Here is a 24,951-nt window from a genome sequence, read left to right on the forward strand (position 1 = left end):
TAAAAAGGAGAACAGGAAAAAGTTCTCTGCTGCAGCAGCAATTCAAAAAAAAAAAAATCCCCTTCCCGTGTCCCCACCCACAGAACTGCAGTATGGTCAAGAACACAAATTCTCTACAAATACCTACTACCATTTTCTCCATTAAAAAACTTATAGGGCCTTTTTGGCTTAGCCTACAGAATATACCACACAAACCACCTAATGTGCACAGCAACATGTTTGTGCATGAAACCCCATGGGGGGAGAGGTAAAAGTTTTCTGAACTGTGAGTGTGTTGGGACAGGGAAGAGGAGAGAAACTGGGGATGGAAGGGAGGACAATGAGGTAGATAGAATTTAACTTTACAGGCTCACTCCCTGCAGAAAAGATAAGTACATTCATCTGTAAAAAAATTAAAGATGAGGTAGGTTTGAATTAACGTTGTATTTTTTCATTTTCTCTTAGAAGAATTTCCCTGAGACAGTTTCTTCCTAATTCAAACACAGATTAGAAGACGAGAATTCGATTGTTTCCAAAGTCGACCACAACAATCATGCCATCAGGGGTGACGGCTATACCTGAAGGACGGTCCATCTGACCAAAGCCGCTTCCCTGAGTGCCAAACTTGCATAAAAAGCTACCATTTGACTCAAATATCTGCACCCGGTGGTTCCTGGAATCGGCCACAATGATGCGCCCCTCTTGATCCACCGCCACTCCCTGCGGGCGCAGGAACTGGCCGTTCCCGCTGCCCTCTGAGCCCAGAAAGCGTGCTGACTGGCAATCTGCATGGATGACCAGGAGGCGATGGTTGTTGAAGTCTGTCACGACCAAGTGGCCCTCGTGATTGAAAGTCACACCTCTGGGGGAATCAAAGTGCTTCCAGAGTGCCCCTTCAAAGCCATACTTGTTAAGAAATGCACCATCAGGCCCAAACAGCTGAACGCGATGGTTCCTTGTGTCAGAGACCAGGATCTTGCCCTCTGCATTGACAGCCACATCCCATGGGTAATTGAATTGCCCATTCTTTGTTCCTTTCTCCCCAAACTTCAGAATGAACTGCCCTTCGAATGTGAAGATCTGGATGCGATGATTGTCCTTGTCAGCCACGACGATCCTACGTGAGATGTCACAGGCCACACCAGCAGGCCGATCGAACTGGCCAGGCCGGGAGCCCAGCGTGCCAAACTTGTGGTGAAAAGTCCCGCACGGTTTGAACACCTGGATGCGGTTATTGCTGCGGTCAGCCACAATGATGTAGCCTTCTTTGTCTACACTAACCCCCCAGGGGCGGCAGAGTTTGCCATCGCTATCTCCCTCACTGCCAAACGAGAGCCCAGGTAGCCCAATACCTATGTAGCTGCGCCCAGATTTCACCATGACTTTGAAGGGACTGTTCTCAATGTGTTGGTTGCACATCATCACGGATACCAGATGCTCTCCCTCTAGCTGTGGACGGTAGCTGACCAGGTAGGTCCCATTCTGTTGATCACTGACATCTGCCCCAAAAAGGTTTCCATCTGGACCCATCACCACTGCAGAGATCATGTCACCTCCTGAAAGGCGAGGCTCACCATCGTGGTCATAGCCTATCACTGTGAAAGAGGCTACTTTGCCCTGCAGTGCACGCTTGAGGCCTTCCCCAGTGGCTTTGGTCAGAGGAGCAAAAGCCCCACTGCTAACAAAGCCCATTGATTTAATGGCCATATACAAGGCCTGGTCAGGGGGCGTGAACATGATCCTGTCATCCTCCTGTGGCTGGAGAAGGCCCCTCACATTCTTCAGCTCCTGCACCTGAGCCAGCATACGGTCCCGGGCCAGAAGAATATCCATGGTACGACCTTCCTCCAGGACCTGCTGAACAGCACTAATTGTGTTGTCCAGCTTATTTAGGTTCTGACGTAACTTTTCAACTTGCAGGTAGAGTGACTTAGCCTTGACTTGACGAATCTTTTCCACCTTAGGGGAGGAAGGGGGAAGAAAAGCACACTTATCAGGGAAAGACAACCCATGACACCCAAACACTTCCTAATGTTACTTCTACATAAACAGTTATGTAGTTATTGCAGGATGCTGACACAGGATGTGATAAACTGTAGAACAAGCCTTTAGAAACTATGGCGTAGAAGAACAGAAGTGAGGGAAAGCAATTATTTATCCAAATTCAGATGATTGTTTTCTCCAGTCCTCCAGTTAAAATCATACATTCTTGCTCTATGGAACTGCTGCATCAGTATTCTATTTGTTCTATTTGAAAGATTTGATTCTTTAGTAGCTAACGACAACTTGCTTCCTTAAAAGCTATTCTACCCCCTACCTGCAAGGTACTTGATCGACCATCAGAAGGCACATCTTATTTAGATTCTAAAGACTGAAGTTACTGCAGCTCTCAATAAAGAGCAGAGTCCAAGGCATCTCCAAGAGGAGAAGGGAGAAGAATTTCAGAGGGTGGGCTGCTATCACACAAGGCTGATGCTGAGTTGGCATCAGCTAATGGATATGGGCTCTCCTCATTCCCATGCCTGCCCAAACTGTTTCCATGGGACTGGATAATATCAGACACCTATCTCCAGGAATTTTTAGGATCCAATTATTTTAATATTTTCTTCCAAATACTGGCAGTCATGCTGAGCTACTACTTTACAACAGGTTGCCACAACGTCACTTCAAAGGACAGACAGTTGCTGCCAGCCCCTAATTGGGCTGGAAGCTCAACCAACAATAGTTTTGTTTGTTTTTAAAAACATGCTCATGTTTGTCTTTACTTGTCAAAATCACTTTTGACATCTGGCTAATACACCTGCCTTGTAAAATTAATGAAATAAGTAATTGCTTTATTGTTGCAAATATGTATTTCTTTATGCCTGATACTTGTGTGGCTGCGGAACAATACCAGTGTATTTTGGTGAGGGACAAGTCAGTGTATAATTGAGTCTTCAGACTTCACAAAATGAGCAGTTAACAGATGTACAAACACGCCATTTCATTTAAAATTAAGGGATAAATGTTTTTACGCAACTGCTTCCAAAAAAGTATCAAATATGCTTCCTCCAATATCTCATTAAAATCACCAGTTTCCAAAAGATTACCAATCGTAAGTACTTTGGCCTCAGCTTTGGTACCCAGAATTATTCACTAGCACTCTTCACATCAGGCCTAAATATGCATTCTGCTTTTTCTGTTTTGCTAGAATCATTTCTCACACCAGTATGCTATCAAGACCCATTTTTCCTTCATAAAAAGAAAACACTGTTTTATAACTCGAAGGGAACTTGTTCTCAGTGCAGGCTTTTTTTTTAATGCACATATGCTGGGATACAAACAGCTTAGGAGCATCTCTTACTTCTGTACTAGTAATACCTCAAAAGAAAAGGCTGCCAAGTTTCTTGGGGAAGGCCAAGAGTGGAAAGTGAACTTATCTGCCTCAATCCAAGTATCTCAAGAAAGCAGCCTTTGGACAGTAACTATCAAGTTTGTTTTTATAAGAATGTCTAAAACCAAGAGAACTACAAAAACACAAACCTCTCCTTTAGGAGATTAATCTCCCTGTACCTACAGTACAGCCAAGAAATAACCCTTACCATTAGAGTGGTCATTTTGCAGGCAACAGATTAAACCAGAAAATTACTGTTCCAGTCTGTTGCAGGAGAAGAGGCAGGGCAGAAATAATTTAGCAGAATGTCACTGCCTCTTGACATCCAGTGCCTCAACCATGTGTACAGGCCATCCTGGCCTGCACATGCTAATACAGGCAGTGGCCACACAGGACTTTTTTTTTTTTTTTTTACTATACTTCATCCAGTGCACCTGCTGGTTTACACTAGCACTTGAAATTTACTTGTAAGCTTTCCCACCTCTTTGCCACACGTTATTTGCTCCTTCCCCTGTACCAATTTTAGCAATCTTGCAGTCACAGAGAAGTCCGTTTGACTGGCTGGTCTAAAAGAACTAAGCCAACAGCAGGAAGAGCGGGTTTGGTTTTTGCTCAGTACTGCATTGGGACCCAAAGGACCACTGCTAAACACTAAAAAAGCATGACCACTAAGTTACCTTTCTGGGTACTTCTCCCATTGTTGTGTTCCCCCACCCTCCCACCCTGCACATTCATCACAGCTGAAGTGAATGCAGGAGTCTGAGATTACTCAAAGTACTTGAGTGCAGATACTGTTGCTGCGAAATATTTTTATTCTGCTAGTAAAAATCCAACTGCCATATTGCCTAGTTTCACTAATCAGAGGGGCAACTACACTTTTTATACAATAAAGCAAGTTCTTGGGTGTGTTGAGAAAGCCAGTCTTGCCAAATTTATACTAATTTGTTTCTAAGGACACAGCATATACAGCTTTACTCCTTTCCTTTGTGTACAAGAAGTGGATCCTTCTATAAGAACACCCATATACTACATACTTAGTTATACAGAAACCTCTAAAATGTTTTAAAGGGACATTATCATTAAACGAAGTGTGAAGGACATTCTATTTGTTGTTCAGCACTGGAGATGTGATGTATTGCTGCTGAGCCAGCAGGGGGGGTGCCCACCTTACTTGTGATGCTGAGCTTGCCTCAGGATATAGTAGTTCCTACCAAAAAACAAGTTTAAGATTAAGAGATACCTCCAAAACAAAATCAACCAGTGCCAGAATCCAGCATCCTGCTTTCTAGAAAACAGTATTTCAATTGAAGTGGTATTTCAATTCAGTGTTCCAAGGAAAGATATTTGAATCTAGCCCTGTACTGTTAAAGAACACGTTTCCAATTTCAAGTGTACGATGCACAAATGTTTAAGTACATACCTTCCAGAGCAGCTCACACTCCCGCTCTTCCAAGGCCTTCTTGTGTCTAGTTGTCACTGCTTTAACTTCAGACTGTACCACCTTAGCTTTCATCTCAACTTGCTCTGCCACCGCCTGGGCCTGTTCAATACTCAACTGGAAAGAAAAAGACACATTCAGGGAACAACCAAACCTGTAAGAACTGACATTTAACTACACTTTCAGGAGAAGGCACAAAGTGACACTTCTAAGGTTTTACCAGGCCTTCACCCATTTTGCACTTCAAAGCCTGAAAACAGATGTGATTTTTTTCTTTTAATAAATCTATTAGGCTCCAGTGTCCTCCTTGTGCTGGGGGTCCCATAGCTGAATGCAGTGCTCCAGGTAGGGTCCCACAGGAACAGAGCAGAGGGGGAGAATCCCCTCCCTTGTCCTGCTGGCCATGCTTCTTTTGGTGCAGCCCAGGATACGGCTGGCTTTCTGGGCTGCAAGTTCACATTGCTGGCTCATGTTGGGCTTCTCATCAACCGACACCTCCAAATCTGTTCTCCACCCAGCCTGTATTTGTGCTTGAGATTGCCCCGACCCAGGTGCAGGACCTTGCACTTGGCCTTGTTGAACCTCATGAGGCTCGCACAGGCCCACCTCTCAAGCCTGTCCAGGTCCCTCTGGATGGCATCCCTTCCCTCCAGTGCATTGACTGCACCGCATAGTTGGTGTCAAAGTTGCTGAGGTAGCACTCAATCCCACTGTCCATGTAACTGACAAAGATGTTAAAATTGACACACAAAAAATCCAACACCCTACCAACAATACACACCACTGTGACGGCTTGACAAGGAAGAATTTTACTTGTTGGCAGATGAGAAAACTCAACTTCATTTTCCACATTGCATACTGAAAGCCATGGAAACATCCATGAATATTTGTTTTTGAATGCAGAATTCTGATAGATTTTATGATTCCTCTTCCTCGTTTTGGTTTGAAAGACTGGTACATTTCAGAACTTCCCTAAGCTATTTCGGAATAGGTGGCAAAGAAATTTTTCTGCCAGAGCATTCAAGTTGTACTTTGTGTGTAGTGTTGCTCAAGATACCTTCTGAAATGCAGTCTTGATAGTTGATAAAGAGAACAAATGTAATTTAAGGGCTTCACATCTAGGGTCTTACAGAAAAGATCTTCAGTTTGATCAGTACACATGCACTTTCAGAATTAAGCTGATACAATAATCCATGAACTACCTGGTTCCAGCTTTGCCTATAAAGTTAGACAGGGCTTTTTGTTATCCTTTATGTAAAGCAGAGTTACTGGTATTTTCAGAGTCTGAATGGGCAAATTAACAGCATCTAATTTATGCCAACAACAGGAGCATTACCTGTCAAACAGAAATAAAAGTGTTTCCTCATTCCAGGTAGTTTCTCTAGAACAAGTTTGAGTTATTGAATTAAGTGTATGTTTCCAGGTCATGTAGGAATACAGAACTGAAAGGAAAATGAAGACTAACTTCAGGTCATTAGCCCCTTGAGAAAAGAAGATGAAGACAAGCCTAAGAAAACAAGAGGACAACACAAGAGGACAACAGTTCTGATCTTTAATGAGGAGTCTCTTGCAAACTGGCAGAGGAAGACTGAAACTACTCTACAGCTCCTCTGCAGGACAGGGCTCAGGAAGAGAAGCATGCCGCAGCTGTTCTGCCTTCATGCAGCTCTGGGTTAGAATCACCTGGGTTGTCCCCTGCTTCTTTTTTTTCCCTCCAAATTAGAAGGAGCAGCCTAAATATCCCACTCCATGTAGACCTGACCTGCTTTCACACAAAGCTAGCGGACAAATTTGATTCAACATTTCAAGTCCACAGAAAGGGGGAAAAAACCTTGTTACAACAGTTAGCAAAGCAGACATTTCACAACTGCCCACAGATTAGGACTTCATAAAAGCCAGTAAGTCTCAGTCCTAGCTGGAAAAGTCCACATGCGAGAAATTACTGTTCCTCCATATCATCTCTGCTTTGCCATTCAAATACAGAACCAGTTTCTACTGTCAGGAAACGTATTTCTTCCAAAGCAGATTTAGTCCTGTCAATGGCAGAATACCCTCCTCTTGCTAAGAGATGGGGATATATCCTTAAGAAGTTAAGCGATAGGGAAACGACGTTATCCATACATATTCTAATTCTAGCAAGTATTTTTGAAAGCAGGAAAGTCTTGGTTGAAATTGAGCTTTTTGTACAGCAGTACCCATTAGGACTGATCTGTGTGCACACTGCAATTAGCTATAAGGTATGAAAAATCTCAGCTATTCTCAATTCTTTACCAAAACCACTCTACCATTCAAGAACTCCATCACAACAGGAGATGCTGATTTTTCATCCATAGGAACCGGTTACAGTTTGGCAAAGCATCCTCACAATGCTTTCTGTAAGAACTGCACTCTATAGCATGAAATTGTCTACCAACAACTCATGGCATGTGGATTTGTTATTAGTCTGAGCCTAAACAGTTCAAAACAGCTAAGGATGGCAAAGATGCTACAACTTTATCGTTGTCCAGAACACTAACAAAGCTTTAGAAAATTCACACGATCCCATAACACTCTACCCAAACAGGCTGTAACAGCCTAGGAAGGCTAACCAGCAAGCAGGGCAGCAGGTAGTGGTACGTTGGAGAAGAGCAACAGGCAAATTACCGGCCTAAAGCAGGAACTAGAAGCTTTAAGGATAACTTTTGAGAGCCTTCACTACATGGAAATCCCTCGCACTTTCTAGTTACTGTAAGGCATCACAACTCTGCCACAGTAAATCTCTCCTTTTGTTTAGCAGGCATTTTTATGCAGAACTTGTCCTCAGAGAGGTCAGATTGTTAGGAACAATGTTGAGAAGCAGCATTTCTTGTTCTGGTCAGGCACATGATATTTTTACAAGAAATCCTTTTAAAAAGCACCCTGTATGCCATGCTTCATAGCATAATTATTCCAGTGCTTGTGAATGCAACGGTTAACAAGTTCACATGCTTCAGAAACTGGAGACAAGGACTGTGTTTAGGAGACCATCCACCAGTTCAGTTATCCATCACAAATTCAGTTACAATTACCATGGCTCCTGCTGTTGGTAGATACAGTAAGTTGCCTAATTGCAGCTTGCACTCACGTGAGTACCCAGGGGCCAAGGTAACGTGACCAAGATATTTCCCATTCTGTTACAGATGTCACCAGTGCCTTTTGTTGCTTAAAATAAAATTAAAGAAAGGACTTTGCAATGTATCTTGCAAACTTCAGACTGAAACTAGTACTTCCAATTTGTCATATTAAAATTCAAGTAATGACGAAGTGTGTTTAAGAGCCATAACAAATGGAAGCTTTGCAAATCAAGGTTCCAGGGGGCAGACAAGCATGCTTTCACGATGGAATGCAATTCAACCCTGCAAACATCCATCACTGGATGCTGTTACCAACCCATTTCAGAATTTCTTGTTCTTCTCTATAAACCTACCCAAAAAGCAACACAGAACACACATTCAGCGGAATAGGCCAATGGCATGCAGTATTACCTGTACTTTCAGATTACAAAGCATTTAATGAGGATTATTAAGTGCACAAGTCTCCTGGTCTCCGGACATTTTGTACAAGCTGAAAAAGACAACTCCGTTGAACCCTCAAGGTAGCTATACCTATCAATTCATACAGCATTTTACATCTTATTAGTCCTGGCTCTGCACAAACACGTCAGTGACACAGAAGTGTCACTGGCAGCCAGGGTGCCAGACCTGCATACAAACCGCTAATTCAAGCATTCCTTTTCAGGGCAAGACTAGAAACACTAGACACCCAGATGTGCCTGGCTAGTTTCTATATGCTCCAGCCTGTCCTGAGTAAAAGGGCAAAAACAGAGTTGTTTTGAACCCCTGGTGCCCTTTAGGACACCTCTGTGAGCTCCCCTTCAGCTACATCTAAAAACCCGCAAAAAACTTCCAGTAATGATCTTGCTACAGCGGTTCTGATGTGACAACTGATTCTGCAGCACAAAGTCATGAGGAGCTGACTGCAGGAGTCAGAAGCAGCGAAGCAGTATGAGAACTTGGTTGCGTTTCTGAATATCTGGGCTGACTGTAGAGGGCCCCAGAGCAGGATTTGCCATTTTTTGCCATTTTCTGTTTTCAGCAGTTCTCCAGATTTCTTATCTTCTATTGTACATTAAGAACTGGTTCCACCAGGAACCAGAGCCTAATGTTAATGAAACTCCAGAAGGCTTTTCATCTTTGCTTAACTTAAATTTTCCTACAACACATTTAGAAGTATTTTTCTAGAAATCACTGCTTAAGTTTTCACTAGTGCCACTTTTTAAAAGTTATGGCCAGAAGTGTGCAACACTCAATGAGAACCCTCACTGTATGAGTTTCTGCAGCCTGCTACCCTAGTTATCTGGGTACACTCACAATTAGGTCTGCACAGTACACAATTAATCAAAGAGGTCAACCTAGGTCTCAAACAGAAGAGCCTCTTAATCCAGATGCTTAGCCATGATGTTGCATCTGATCAGTTCAGAAAGTTATCTATTTGAACACTGCTGTACAACACTGCACTGTGTAGAACACGACTGTGGCAACACCATGCAACATGTAGAGGAGGTTTGTGGTAATTGAATTGCTAACCATCAATGCTAAGCTTGCATGAGTGTTTAAAAGGTCCTTTCACAGATAGTGGATAAAGAACCTTAAATACCCACCTCCCACCTCAATATGGAAGACTTAAACCTTAAACACTAAGGAACTTAAGAGCAAGTTTATCCTACTTAAAGGATTGGGGGGGGGGGGGTCTTTTTTGTTGGGAAGAAAAGCTTTGAGATATCTGGCAAACCCTCTCTAGACTTTAAAAGCAACTTAAAAAAAACTAGGGAAGTCTTTCTGCATATCTCAGGGTAGCCCTCTTCTACCACATGCTAAGGGTGTTGCACCCATAAATATTTTTTGTTACCGCAAGGAAGTGAAAACAGATAGATGGCTGGTTTTACAGGATTTTTCCAATTGCTTAGGCCATAACAGCCAGCTTTCTCCACTGGATATAAGCTTCCTAGTGTTCCCCTACTAGAGAAACTAACTGGAGATCTTATACAAAGTATAGCTACAGTAAGAACGTTAAGATAAATAGGCTTTGCAGTTGCTCTGAAGTAATATTGGTGTGGCCATAGCGCAAATCAGTCATTGGGCCAATTTTAAAGTTCATTGTAAGAAGTGTGAACGAACTAAGATATTCTCACTTAAAGCAGTTAAGGAATCTGAAAGAGTTTTGACACAGGGAGGGCTAGAGCCTCATGTTGTTGAGGTTAGCTCACGGCAGACAAACTAAACCACTTCAGTTGTAACAGGATTTTTGCCTAAACTTTAAAGGTAGAGCAGTAGCATGGACTTACAATGTAAAGTACCATGGACTTAAACGTGAAAGTCTGTCTTCCCTGGTAACTATCTGCTTGTATATTAAACTAAGAAATTCACTAAAACAAGGTGCAAAATAATGAGTACCTAAAGAAATTCAGCCTCTTGATATAAAGGCTAGATTTACATTAAGGACTTAACTGACCGTTTGTGAAATTGTATTCTGTTTTATATTTCCTTTCATCTGGGCTGCTGGAAAGAGTCAATTGTGCTTCTCTGTTTTGTATGCTAGGCTTCATTTTTAGATTCTCCACCCAACAAGCCTGACTTCAAAGCCATGCACTGGGGTGTTTGAGCTTACTCAGTGTGACAACACCAAAAGGATGCCTTGCAGCACAGCAGTGCCATCCTTCTCAGCTATCGGCCTCCCAGCAGCAGCACAGATTCCATATGGGAACCCACAGGGAAGCTCCCACTGAAGGGCAGAGGCTCAGGATAACAGATCGGCTTCCTCCTCTGAAGGACCAAAATTTCCTAGTTACCTCTCTCCCCCCTTCTCTGGAGGGAAGGTGCTCAAGGTCCACTTGATCTATTTCATACCACCTCCCCCAAATTTATTCCTGCAAGAAGAGGCACTGCCTTAATGGCTGGCCCTCCTTACCAAAGATTAAGCATTTGATGCTGGAAGGCAAGTCACTTCCTTCCACGCTCTGCTAATGACCAGTCCCATGGCAGGCTTCCACATTTAAATTAAAGCATTGCCAAATACCCCAGCAAACACAGCTATAGGCTCAGCTACAATTAAAAAAATAGCTATTTTTAAGACAGCTGACATATAAAGATCAAACTGTATTTTAACATGTTCACCTGGAAATTAACCCTAAATGGGAGCAAGCACTCAATGCTTTACTGTTACTCAAGTGCATTAAATTACACACACATACATATATACAATTACACATGTATAGATGTATTTTAAGAACATGACATTTTGAAGAAGCCATCTATCTATCATCATAACAGATTTACGCTCAGTTTGTGGCCCCCTCCTCGGAAAAAATTCTGAAAGAAGACAGCTAAGCATGCACTCTGATAAGGTAAAAGCAAGTCAGCAGGACAAGCTGATGGGTATCAAAAGGGAACAGTCCTGTGTGACACCCCCACCCCATTAATCTGATGTCAGCTTCAGCTTTAAGACCCTTATATGAATCAAGTCACTGAAAATGCTAGAAAATTATCTCTGCAAGGAGGATAGCTTTCTGATGAGATATGCCTGCTCAGAAAGAGGTCCTACAAGCAACAGGGCTGGGGGGTTCTGCTCTACTCCTGGCATCATCAGTCCCTGTAGCACTGTAGTGAACCAGCCTAGGGAGCTGACTCAGCCAAAAGAGTAATCCTGCCGAAAGGTTATCCTCTCAGCTGGATCAGCTCACCACTCAGTTACACATGCACAAGTTCTTGTGTTGGGGATGGGCTTAGAAATGTACGCTCCAAGCCAGGACCAGGGCAGCACCAGGCGAGCAGCTTTCCTTTGCTGCAGAATCAATAAGGGGGGGGGGGGGGAAGCAAGCCTCATGTTGCCAGGCTTACTGCTTGTTTTGGAGAAATTTGAATCCTTTGAGGAGTCGGGTTCATTCTTTTCAGCATCTTGATTCACTGAAGCTTGATCTGGTCAGTCAGTCCTGAAATGTATCCTAACTCACAGCAATTCCCCCCACCCCACCCCCCCCAAGTCTGAAAAACAATCTTTCCTCCAAAGCCACAGGAAGAGTTTAAATAAACATTTCTTCCTAAAAGCCTTCAACTTTGGTTAACCAGATACTCTCCAGCCAGTTGACTCCTGGCTTGATTTCCCCTCTCCTGCAAGGCCCTTAAGAGTCCACCTTTTTCCCTTTCCTCCCAGCCACCCCTCTTCATCCATCCTCAACACTGCATGTCCAAGAGGTATCACTTTCCTAGCTTATTAGGAAAGTTACTAATACAGCATTATGAAACAATCCCACTAAGAAGCGTTACTGCACCATATTACTTTTCAACCTGCCTTAGAACACCAGTCTGTTCCTCATATTGCAGCTTATATTGGCACTTAGTTCTACAGACTGCTTCCAAGCTTTAAGGAAAGCATTCAAGCCAATTTATTTTAATTTAGAGTCTGGTTAGTTCAGGGTTTGTCCTAAATTCATGCTGACATGCTGTCTCCTCCCTGGGATAAACACGTAGCTTCACAGCCCTACTGTCCCAAGAACAAGGAAAGCTCTGCTCTGTAAAATTGCCTTGTGTAGCAGGCTCACTGTACCAGCCTTTGAGTCGACACCTCTGCCTTTAACTGTGTCACAGTTCTAGTTGTTGCTGCTGTCACTTAGGTAGCAATATCAGAGTTGTAGTCTTCCCACATTCACTCACAGATTACTACCTCAACTTTATCAGATATGCTCACTCAGTACCCCTTTTTTCTCTGCAGAGTGGTCCAGATTAAAAGGACCACTGCATTAATAAGTCAGTTCTTGAAAAACATCATTTATTTCAGAATTTTTCATACAAATTGCACAGTTAGCACTTCCAAGATGCCTCTTAACCTGCATGGACAGTATCTGGACCATGGCAAAACTAGACAAGCATAATTCAACTGAGCTATTTGCTTGAGTTACATGAGCAGTGTTAGGGCCACCCACCCTTTACCTGTGCCATCATATAAAGCAGTCAGCTGACCACATTAGCAGAAGCCTCCAACAGAAAAGCCAGAAGAGAACTGGGAAGAAAGGAGGAGAGTAAACCCAGTAGGAAGCAAGGAGGCACAACAGCATGCCTGCAATACTAGCAGAGTGATACTCAGTGTTATTCTGCTAGTGTGTACTCCAAGAGACAGTCACTACTTAGATGATTTATCCAGACCAGTTAAATGATTAAGAGCCTGGGAGGTCAAAAGCAGTAATTTAATTACTAACAGACAAGCCCTTGTCCAGGACAGCCTGGAGAAATTTAAAACACTACACTACCGAGGTTCTTTAAACTAGTATAATCTTGCTCATTCTGGGGACATGCTAAATGTTTCAGTATGGATTCTGCTGAAGAGCCTTACAATTCAGTTTAAAACAAGTCTTGGAAGGTAAGGTTTGCAGGATTCTGTGTTGACATGCAGTTTTAAATTAGCCACTCAGTTCTAAAACTTTTTCATTTGCTGTTCTGGTGTATGTAAGCTGTTAACACCAAAAGTTGAAGGGAGGTATCAACAGTTTAAAATCTATACCATCACAATACTTATTTCATTCCACAGCTACAAATGACAAAGTTTAGCTGCTCCTGATCCACTGAACAAGCTTCCCTAGAAAAGGTTATAGCTATATGACAGGATAAAACTTCGGGTTTATTCTCACTTATCAGTGAGGCAGGAAATTATCGTCTCACATCACAGAAAGGGATCCCAACTTCAGAACAGCCAGCCCTCTAGACACACAAGTCCTACACCTGCCCAGAGTACGCAGGAACTCTGTAGCACCACAAAAGAGCTTGGAAACACTGCTATTAGCAGTGACCACTCCCTTCAGAGGATGAGATTTAACAGATTTAGTAAAAAAAATTTAAAAAGACCCACCCAAATACTCGTCTACTGGAAATAAGCAGTGATGAATGGAAAGCTTTTTCCTGTACCATGTATTTGCAAGGAAAGCACATCCAGTTGAGAATGCTTACTTCCTTCTGGTAGTGTTTACTCAAAGAAAAGGTCTTGATGGTTAAATCTTGCATAGAAGTGTTGAGTATCCAGCTCAAAATTAAAGCATTTAAGGCTGACAGAACTAGATGGTAGTAGAGCAGAGAGTAGCATCGCACTAAGCCTTCCCTGTCCAAAGCCTCTTCATGCAAAGAAAACTACTGCTAACATTACAATGTTTAGTAGTAGATACTGCACAGCACAAGTTAGTTATCCACATATCCTCAGCAGGTTAATTCCCTGTGTAAATTCCTTCTGTAGACTGAAGCACTGTGCTACGATCCTTCTGGTTCTCACTCAGTATTTATATTTGCATTGTAAAATAGCCGAGGTAGGATACCATATGCACCTGTGTAGTCAGAGCAGTCCTTGTATGGAGATAACCGACCCCTTCCCCAGACAGATTAGGAGTTCCACACTAATCCAAACAGCTGATTAGTACTTCACATTTGGTGGCAACACGAACACACATCAGACTTATAGGTAGTTACAGTACAGATGCCATACAGACAAGACAGACATCTGAAAATAAGCCTCAACTGTAAAAACAAAAACATGCTCAGCACTGCTACATAAGATCAGAACTTGGTTCAAAATGCTTCATGCTCAAGTGTGTTTGGACAGATCTTCATGTATGTTATGATTTGCATGACAGGATTACGCTGCAAGAATGCAAAATTCTTACCAGCACTCTTTTCACCTACACAGCAACTTCTGTCAGTTCTGGGAGAACAGAAGGGGTGAGAAGACTGACAGAAGCAGCAGAGAGCTTTTTGCCTGACACCTTGCCCTGTAACAAACAAGCTGTGGGGGAATAGAAGAGAAAAATCAAGCACTTCAGTTGGGAGTATCTTACCTGAATAGCCTGTCGTCCTTGCTGAGCATCTGCCAGGAGCTGGATAGTAAGAGTCCTGGAGTCCTGAAGAGCATCTTGGAGGTAGATAAAGCTGTGACCCACGTGTCGTCCCATGGTACATTCCCGACATATGGGGACAGAGCAAGTATCACAGTAGAAATGCAGTACCTAGAAGAGAAAAACCTGTATCACTGTCTGATGAAGACTTGAAGGCAAAAAAAAGGGACAGGAAAAAAAAAACAGATAATTTAAAAAAGGTGGTTGAAGGCAGTAGCAATGGGCAAAGACTTCACAATAGTTTCTCCACAGAGGAAGAGCAATCCCTCCTAGTAAGCTCCAAATTGTACTTTAACAGTTAGATGGAAGTGTCATTGTTTTCTTTGCAATACAATACTAGGAAGAATGTCCACATCAGCTCCTCTTAAGAACGGAAGCCATCTGCCAACACTTACAGATTGGAGATGTCATCTATAGCAAGTTTCAGATGAAGACTTTTCCTGCATACACAACACTACATTCTCTGAAGTGGGTCACAATAATCACTGCAATGGAGAATAAATAGAGCATCCCCACCTTTCCCCCTCCCAGTGGAAAAACATTACGCATGCCAAGAACCATCCTCTGTTTTCTGAAAACACGTAAACCACTTATACGTACTCAGGGCAGCGACAATATTAGGCAGAACTCCCTCCTACCACTCCCAACTGCAAAGCAACAAAACCTTTGCTCTGCCACAGTATTTCTACACTAGTGATACTTGGAAATGCTTGAGTTGGAGGAGAACAAGACAAGACAGTAGTGTGCCCAGAGCGTTTTTGTGGTACGGGGAACTCGGGGTAATAACTAAATCCCATTCTACTCACAAAGCACTTAAAAAGTATTTTGAATTCACAATGAAAGTCTTACACAAGACATCAGCCCAGCCTAATAGGTGGATCCATTCACCAGCCATAACAGTTTCCATTCCATCCAGTAGAGGGAAGTAGCACACAAAAATAGCATCTTACATGGAACTGTTTTCTTGGAAGAAAACATCAGCTGGTTTGTTTCCGAAGACACAAGTAAGGGAATACAAAACTTCAACACAAGAAAGTCTCTAAGAACGTGTATGTAGCTAGGAGTGAGACTTTGAATAGAGTAGTGTTAGAAAAATCTAGGCTACCACATAAGAGCCAGAAAACCACTACGAAACCTTATTTGCCACTGCACGGTACAAATAATTTTTCCATCACCAGCTATTTAAGGTCTACCTCACAAAAGGCAGCAAGAGTAGAACAAAGCCTGGGCAAGTATTCGATATGCCTGTCTCCTCACAGCTGTCATCCAACCCCTCTGACTCCAGCTAACAGCCTGTGATACAGCGCATGACATCCCCATTTCCCTTCTCCCACAAAAGAACGGGGGAAGGGGGACAGGTGATTCCCTCAGATTTCCTGTGTTGCATGAACTGCCATTTTAAGCTCCTGTAAGTGCAACAGCTGAAGTGGTATATGGATTAATTTCTCAAAGGGGTATGTGTGCATTTGTGCACGTGTCAGATTTTACTAAAACCCTTTTCTTGAAAGTTAAGTTTTGCTGTACGGAAATTGGAACAGACTTCATTTTGCTTCTGTTCAAACACTAAACCCTTAAGCAGTGTCTCAGATCCTCTGTCTTTAAGGATGTAAAAGCCGCCTTGGTTCTGGAATGCATTTTTCTATATACATCTTCCTCAACTACAGGGTTCCTTGTCTTTACACTGCGGTTGTCTAAATCTGTATACAATGTTCACTTGCTCATGCCGTTCTGTAATTTTGCTGTTGAAATTACAGGGAATGTTTATTACATGTTGCTGAATGACTCCACTTAAGCAACTGAGAAGTTGAGAGAGAATGAAAACCAAGACAGGGTATCAAGTTAAGTCATATGAATCCGATATACTTTAAAAACATACAAGAGGGATTTGGGGCCTCAATCAAGCAGAGCAGCTGAAAGGAAAATGGTGACCATATGAACAGAAGTCCAAAAGCAATTTAAATCTGTTGTGAGCCCTCCAAAGTAGGCAACACCAGAAGCAAAAGCTAGGGTAAACACCACAGACCTGTCCCGCCAGCCAGGCATTCCTGTAAGGTGACCGTGTCCACTGCAAAGAATCATCCTGCTGTTCAAGCCAAAGAGAAATTCAATTTAACATTTATAGTTGCCTCTTGCCACCCACCATCATGTGGTGGAGAACATCCCTCTTCAATTTAGAATGAGGAGTGACAAGAGCCATAATTTCATTTCAGAAGTGTCCAGATTATGTAGGATGTGGGTTACAGTATTTTGGGTAAACACTACAAAGTCACTGACAAAGCCTCCTGTTTGTTTCTTTGTAAATAGAAAATTTGTAAATAGAAAATGGTGAAATTACTTAGATTTAAATCTGGGAGCAAAGGAGTTAACAAGCTTAGGTAAAGAGAAGGGGAAGAAGCAGACTGATGGACTGATCTCCATCAATATACTGTTGTTTAAAACAGTTCTTAAATACACATGTGAGAAAGAACAATTGCCTAATATCCCTAGGGCACTCAGTGGGGAATGAAGCTGGTCACCAAAAGACTGGAAGAGTCCCTCAACTCCTAGGTGAACTAGGAACTGCCCAGAAGCTCCCCTCTGGACACACCAACCCCAAATGAGAAAACAAGAACAGGAGCACCCAATAGGATATACATCGGCTCTACCAAGCAGAAGGACTCTCAGCAATCCAGAGTTAAATTGGGAAGTACTCAGTTGTGCAGGGAGAAGGGGGATCTGTGCCAGTCAGACCAGCAGAGCTTGGAGCACAGCATCCAGTTTGTCTATGCTCACATCCACAGCCGCTCATTTATGGTTACACTTGAGTCTTTTTGCATCCCAGTCCCTAGGTCACGGAACAAAGGTTGGGTACTGTTAGGTAAAGCTTCTATACGTGCTTCAAAGTAGAAGGGGGAGAAAAGCAAAAACACAAACAAGCAACCTATCCAAAAACCAGTATACTGATTTTGTATTTTCTTGATACTGGTATTAGGATGATACAGGACTCTGCTCTCAATTCAGCCTCAACGAATTTGTAGTGTACCTAGAAGCTGGCAAAGCCTCCCCTTCTGCCTATCTCAGCAGTGAGGCCATCCTGAATTTCACTCGCGCTGTTAATACAGCAACATACAGCTCCTTCTATGCCCAGATCACCGCCTTTAAAACAGCAAGAAGAGTCTTGAACTGTGGATGGGTGGGGGTAGTGGAAGGGAAGAGTACAGCCAAGCGCTCCAAAACAGGATCTGCTTATGACACACAGCCTGGAAAACAGCACTTATAAGAGCAAAGACGAAAAATACCCCCCTCCACCTGAAGAGGCAGGGACAATACTAAGCAAGCTAAGTAAAAAGATCTAAACTAATCAACCATCGCCCTGTTAATTTCAACATTTTCCTGAATGTATGAAAACATTTTGAGAGTGAAGCCTTCAACCGTACTTTTTTTCCTCTAACACATGAGTGTTCTGATAGGAAGGAAATAAGCGAGGAGAAAGCAGAAATGGATTGCTTTCAAAGAATTTCTGAATTGTGCTAGTTTTTTTTTTCTTCTCCTATATAATTACCACGATTGTTTTTAGGAGAAAACTTACCTTATCAACACTCATTTCAGTAAAGCTTTCCAGTAAGAAAAAGATGCATAAGCAAGTTTAGTATATTTTAAAAGAGCTGTTTTGTTACGTTAAATAGTATTTTAGAGTTTCATCAAAATTAAATGAAGAGATAAAAGTCAAAAGCAAAAACAGAATAGTTTCAGAGATAGTTAAAAGTGATTTATTTTAAAGTAAATCAGGTATGGGTTGATTATTTCCCAAACAGGAAATATTTCCTGAATTGGTGGCACACAATTTTAGACACAAAACAATAAAGGGAGCCTACTTCAATTTAAACAGAATCAGTGAACCATATTACAGGGCTATTCATCTTTTACAGCCACAGCAGCCCAAGAAATACAACAGCAAGGCCATAAATGTGATTGCTTCAGGAAAGGCTGTACAGTGCACCGTAAAAACATTTTACAACAGCAGGAATTCCTGGGTGTCGCTCTCCCCATTTTTTGGTCCATCTGCTTTCAAAGGGGGCAGGGGGATGGGCGGAGATGTTGTTAAACGTCCCCTGGGACTGCACAGCAATCAATCATCATCTGATGAATGGCCACTAAAGTTAAACCCTGACCCCACTCCACAATTCCCACACCAGCGCTCCTCTCCTCGCTGCTGACCAGCTTCCAGCGCGCCCCCCCGCCCCCACCTTCCAGCCCTCACCAAAATTTCCCAAATACCAACGCCAGACAAAAGCAGTGGAATGTAGTAGGCACCGGGACAGAAGAAAATGCAGCAAAAACAGCAGTTGAGGCGGCTTATCCTTAACCTGCATTTAAATAAACGGCCTCTCAGCGATCCTGCCGGTGCCGTTCGTCCCCCAGCTTGCGAACACTTGATTTCTCTCATTTTAGAGCCCGTAAGAGCATGTATGCACACAATTGTCGGCAAAACATGTGGAATATAGCTGCATTGCACAAAACATGCCGTCACGACATTTCAGAGCCCTGACAAGATTTTCTTTAAGCCTCCAGTGTTAGGTATTAGCACAAGGCAGCAACACACGAGGCTATGTTTTAAAGCACAAATGAAGTCTGATGCTCTGAAAGCTACCCTGTAATCTTAAACAAAAAACCCTACAGACAAAACAGTAGCCTCTTGGTTTTACCTTTTGGAAAAAGTAGCCAGTCTGAAATTTTCCATTAGTAAAGGTGTTTTATTATTTAATTCCCCTGACAATAACTCAAACACCAGTGGCTTTGTTAGGTACTATGCAAGGCTTTGAGCATTATGAATTTAGTATAAACTCGTTTTCCAGTGAATTTCAGTCCTTCTCTTCCACTATTTTTTTCAGAAAATCTAGAAAAACTGTTTCCCCACATCATTCAAGCAGCGATATATATACATACATATAAAATACACACAGGCTTTCACAGCATAAATACGTAACTCAGGAGGAACTGGATCAGAGCCTGATGCAGACAATTGTTGTGGAGTTTAAGTGGAAAGAGGTAAAATTGTTCACACTCCACAAAAACCTGGTTCTTAGTTCCCATTTTAATGGCAACTTTGGAGAATGGACCTGCAACAATTGCAACAATTGGCTTGTGTCACACCACGATCAGAGTAGCATTTTAGGTACCTTAACTTCTCCACTAATAACGCCTGAAATTTGAATGCTAAATATAAATACTGAAGATTAGCGTATCAAATAACTTGCTCATTTCCCCACTGTATTTGGGATAATTAGCTTTCAGAGACGTTTTTAAGAATTACGTATGCGTACCAGCGAACAAACAACAGCGTGATTAGTGAACAAATACACAGGTAGCTCTCGTGGCCCAGCACACGAGGGGGAAGACCGAGCCCTGCCTAACCAGCAGTCCTCCCGGTGTGGAGCCGCAGCTCAGGGCTGTTGTTTCACCCTACAATTACACCGCCCTGGTAGCTGGCAGCCGCTGTAAGAGGAAGCCCTGTACCTCCTGCATTCTCCTTTATCTCCACCCCCCTTCACCGCTCATGCCTTCCATCTCAGTTAAGAGATGAGGGGATCTTTATAAGCAGCAGAAAATTAGTTTTAGAAACTGGTTTATTCAATCTGACCTTGTGAACTTGAGATGAACACGAGCTAACCAGATTTGAGTCTGACAAACTAAGAGGTTTTAAAACCAAACATATTACCGTGCCCCTACACTTCATGATTTTTACCTTTTCCAGTCTTGCTACTGTGTCATGAAGCCAGTAAAAGCAGCTGCATATTTTAGAGAGAGCTGATGTGACAATGTTGGTAGTCAAATCACTTATATTAAAAGGTTTTTTGGAAGATGCATAGTTCCACTAACCAAGGTCAGAAAAATCCATTGGTATTAACAGTCAGCTGGGAATAAACAAAGACCATTTAAGTCATCTTTGTGGTGGAAAGCAGCATTTGCAAATTCAGAGTGTTAGAAGGGGTTAGAAGCAACAACCAAGTTCCACTTTGAAGGGCACATCCTCAGTGGCACAACAACAGTCTGCACAAGGAGGCAGCAAGTCACGCCTTTGGCAAAGCCAGTTTAAGGATCTGCTGGCTCCAGCATGCTACAAAATTTAATCCTGTGTTTCAGACCAAAATCTTACAACTAGAACTTAGCTACCCGCCTGAAGCCCTGGAACCGCAGCATCCCAAGCACCTCACAGCAGCACCTCCGCCAGCTGCAGGACCCCGGTCATCCACTCCAAACATGGACAGCACCACACCACTTGCCTGGTATCTGCCTGGCATTTGGAGATTAACATCTCATCAGCTAGCTTCCTTAAAGCTCTTGGGTGCAGGTTAACTGGGACATCTGATCCAACATACTGCCTCTGAGATTCTGGTAAATAGATAGACTGGAAAGAACATTTCACATCCACCTTAAAAACTCTTTGCTCCAATTCTTCCTAAACAGGGAAAAGCTAGGCTTAAAGTTGTTCTAATACTAATACTGAAGTGGCACAGGTACAATTATCACAGTGGCTTATCAGTGTGTAACAGTAAATCTACATTCCAGAATTTTCTTCTGAAGAAATTGTTTGGGGTAGGAAAACTTCATTTCTTTTGTCTTAAAAAAGTCACAGCATCTGCTTCAGCAGTAAAGCAGGTAAAGTAGCCAGTCTGTGGGCAAATGCAATAGTATCAATAGCTAGTAGATTATGCAGCCAGTGGTAAGTCAGCTCTTTTAGAGCTTTCAATAGGGTAGACCAGCCTGTGCTTCAGCATGCAACTCATTAGCTGTTTAAATGCAGCTTCTATGCCAAATCTACATGACACGAGTAGCAGCAGGGTGGTCTTGGCACAGGGGACAGTGGGCGGATCTAAATATTCAACAGTTCAAGAAAGCACATTAATAGCCTGCTGTGGACGCAGATATTAGAGTGGGTCAGAACCCAGTTCCACTTCAAGTCTGTTTTGTCCAAGCCACTGTCATGAGTCCCTATAGGTCGGTCACTCAGAATCCCTGCCTCTTCAGCTCTCTAAAAAGAGAGCCTTGTTCTCTGCCAAAGCTTGCCCACGATTTCAGTGATGCTTTAAGTTGCCAGTGATGCTTTAAGTTGCAATGGATTGACAATTATTGTTTTACTATCACACATGAAGCTGCTTTTTTTTTTTTTTTTTTTTTAAGAGAAAACCCACAAATCTCAACATCCCTATGAACTTAACACACTTCCCTCTTTTCATGCACAACTCAACATCAGAGCTTTTCAAATTCTCTTCCATGTCCAGGAAGAGCTAGAAATAGGGGTCAAGATATGCAGGAGCTCCCACTTCCTTACCTGTGGGTAACATCAGTAGAGTCCTCACCCCTTCACATCTGTGTTCCTCAGCTCTGTCCTGCTCCTTGCCTTACAGAGAACACCACCTCCATTCATGTCCTTGGCAGCTGTTGGCCATTATGGAGGGCTGACAGCAAGGATGCTATTATATGCCTTGCAAACAAATAGGTAGAAAGCTTTGTCTCAATGTACTAGAGAAACACCTTACCCCTTTTAATTTGATGGAGGTGATGAGAAGACAAACTCCGAAGTTCCCAGCTTTCCTTCAAAGGCCAGCCCTTCCTCATGCAAGAGACAAGCCAATTGGGGAACATCTTAAGCTGATGGACTGTGCACAGCTTGCCAGAGCAGTTTCCCAGTCCCAGCACAAACAGGTCTTTTGCAGGATTTTCTTACAGAGCAAGCCTGTAGTCAAACCACTGCTACCTAAGAAAATTCTTTGGTGAGCTAAGTCTTATTTACACGACAGATTCCCATTAATATTTTTAATGGGCTTCACTGGGGGGGTGGGCACACATGGCAGAGAACCTACCAGACTAGACATCTTAATTTCATAATGCTCAATTGTTAGGTAGTTGAGGAAACCAGCTGAGGGAAAAGAACATTTATCCAGAGAAACTGTGGCTTTGCAGATTTTTTATTTTCTAAAATACTGACAAAGATCCACACCATTTTTTTTTTTTTTTTTTTTTCAAACGAGCAGTACTAGGAGTCTTGATTCAGAAAAGCATTTAGAACAAATTTGTGCTTTCTCTTTCACACTGTAATGCTTCAACTACAGCATCTAATATTTGTTGCAAGAGAGAATATTGCAGTGCATATTTGAGAAATCCAACTGTTTAAACACCACATGAATTTAACCTTTAACTCAAACTACAGCAGCTATGGAATACTAGAAAACTATGCAACTATAAATTCCCATCTCCAGTTGAATTCCAGTTGAATTCTTAGCCTCCTTTGTGGCTTTATAGTCTAGTGGTTCCCCCCTCTTTGCTTGTATGGCAATAACGAGCAAGAGAACCCAGAGTCAAAACAACTAAGACAGAACAGATATCCAAAGTAACAAATTTCAGAGATGACATTTCCATATAGAAGTGACATTGATAAATAATCTAAGTACCAACATCTTTAATTTCTATCTTGAAATTTCTCTCTCCCAATTGGGGGGAGATTTGTCTGTTCCAGTTTCTTAAAAAATATTTTTAATAATATTATGTAATCTCTAGAGAATTCAAAAAGCATCTCTGTGCCTTTTTAAAAGGAGCATTTTTAAAAAGAGGATTTCTGCTAGGATGGAAGGAAAAATGCATCAACTTTTAGGCTAGCTAACCTCAAAGCCGTTTTAACAAAGAGGACTGCTGATATAAATTTAGCAAAATGAAGCAATTCTGCTATCTAACACCACCACCAAACTCCGCTAAGAGTAACAGCCTTGTAGGCAGTATCAGCCCACATACTTGTGGACAACACTGTCCCTTCCCCCTTTTCCACTATCAGCTCTCCAACAGATTTACCTAGCATTATGCAAACTAATATCACTACAGAGATAGCAATTACTGAAGGGATTAGGCTGCTTGCAATGACGCCTTGTAGTAAGACTCAAACACTTTTGCATATACAAGAAAGAAATACCTCCATCAGCTTAAATTTACAAACAACACTCTATTGCTACCCTATGACAATTTAAGCTGTGCTGAGTAAAAAACAAAGAACAGCACTACTGATTTATGCTTTAGGGCATAAGCTGATCACCTGGATATTAGGAAGGAATTCCTTCTGCCTCTCATTCTCAGAGAGAAACTGCCTGGTTGGCCGAGTGTGCACATGTTTGAGGTGGACAGGGGAAGGGGAAGTCTCACCCTTCTCTTCTCAGCATTAGGCGTTGTCTGCTACTGCAGATTGGACACCTGATGGGGAACAACGATTTGGCTGTTCCTCCTGCTTCTGCCTTCCAGCTCGGCTTTCTTTAGAGGAAAGCTGTAACAAGAATGGCCGTGGTACTGAACTCACACACAGCAGGAGCTGTTAATTTTTTTCTTTAATTGTGAAGCAATCCATGCCTATTAAACAAGTCCAGTTACCTCCAAGTGCCATATGCACATCAAACTCAGGTCAAAGCAAATATGACCGACTGTAGCCTTTTATTACGAAATACAGGCAAGACTTGTCTGGGAAAACTGACATATAAACCCATTCCAAGTGTTTTATACTGCAATGTTTTTAGTTACTGCTTATGTGGAACAGGTTTTGTGGAAAGCACAAAAGCAGCACTGAAGTGGCCCACTCCTCTGTTCTTTGCCTTCTCTGCTCCTCTTACCTCACACTGTCCCAATCACTATTTTTATAACTGTATACCCACATACAAAAAGTCCTTATTGGATGAGGTCTTTGAAGAAACTTACTGTTCTTCACTGAAACCTAAAAATTGCTAACATGAACATTTGGAAGAAATCTTCTTTAAAAACGTTCGGTCTCTCCCTCTCTACCATCATCCTCCCAAACGCTCACACTAAAAATATGCAAGTGTAAAAACTTTACTAGCTTACGTACACATGTTTCAGAGCAGGAAGAAAGATTACAACATGTTGAGGTTTTGGTTGGGATTCCTCATAAATGAGGAAACTTAATTAAGCAAAAACAAATTTGGACTGCGTTGAAAGAAAAAAGTGGTGAGTCGCAGAGCCAGGCAGTAGCTTCTAACAGCATATTATACAGGCACCGTATCGGGGTTCCTTGGCTAATATCATCTAATTGTACCATCCATGTCAAAATAATCATTATCTGCTCTCAGCATATGACTTGGCACATGTCTGTGTATCTTATTCAGAGAAATGATGTTGAACTTGAGGATCAAAGCTTTGCTGCTAGTAGTAGAAAGCCAAGACCAAATTTATCAGATTAGC

The 24,951-nt window shown here is 42.3% G+C and overlaps 1 protein-coding gene across 1 annotated transcript in view; it reads right to left on the bottom strand.

The window, feature by feature from the left end:
* Nucleotides 1–486: 486 nt before the first annotated feature.
* TRIM71 (tripartite motif containing 71) overlaps nt 487–24,951 on the bottom strand; it is a 54,664-nt gene continuing 30,199 nt past the window's right edge. The window contains exons 2-4 of the mRNA XM_035549844.1: nt 14,680–14,847; nt 4,773–4,907; nt 487–1,938 (exon numbers count right to left, since the gene is read on the bottom strand). Of these exons, the coding sequence (XP_035405737.1) occupies nt 487–1,938; nt 4,773–4,907; nt 14,680–14,847 (1,755 nt within the window). The remainder of the gene's footprint in view (nt 1,939–4,772; nt 4,908–14,679; nt 14,848–24,951) is intronic.

The sequence above is a fragment of the Cygnus atratus genome, chromosome 2 (genome assembly GCF_013377495.2).
Source record: "Cygnus atratus isolate AKBS03 ecotype Queensland, Australia chromosome 2, CAtr_DNAZoo_HiC_assembly, whole genome shotgun sequence".
Lineage (NCBI taxonomy): Eukaryota > Metazoa > Chordata > Aves > Anseriformes > Anatidae > Cygnus > Cygnus atratus.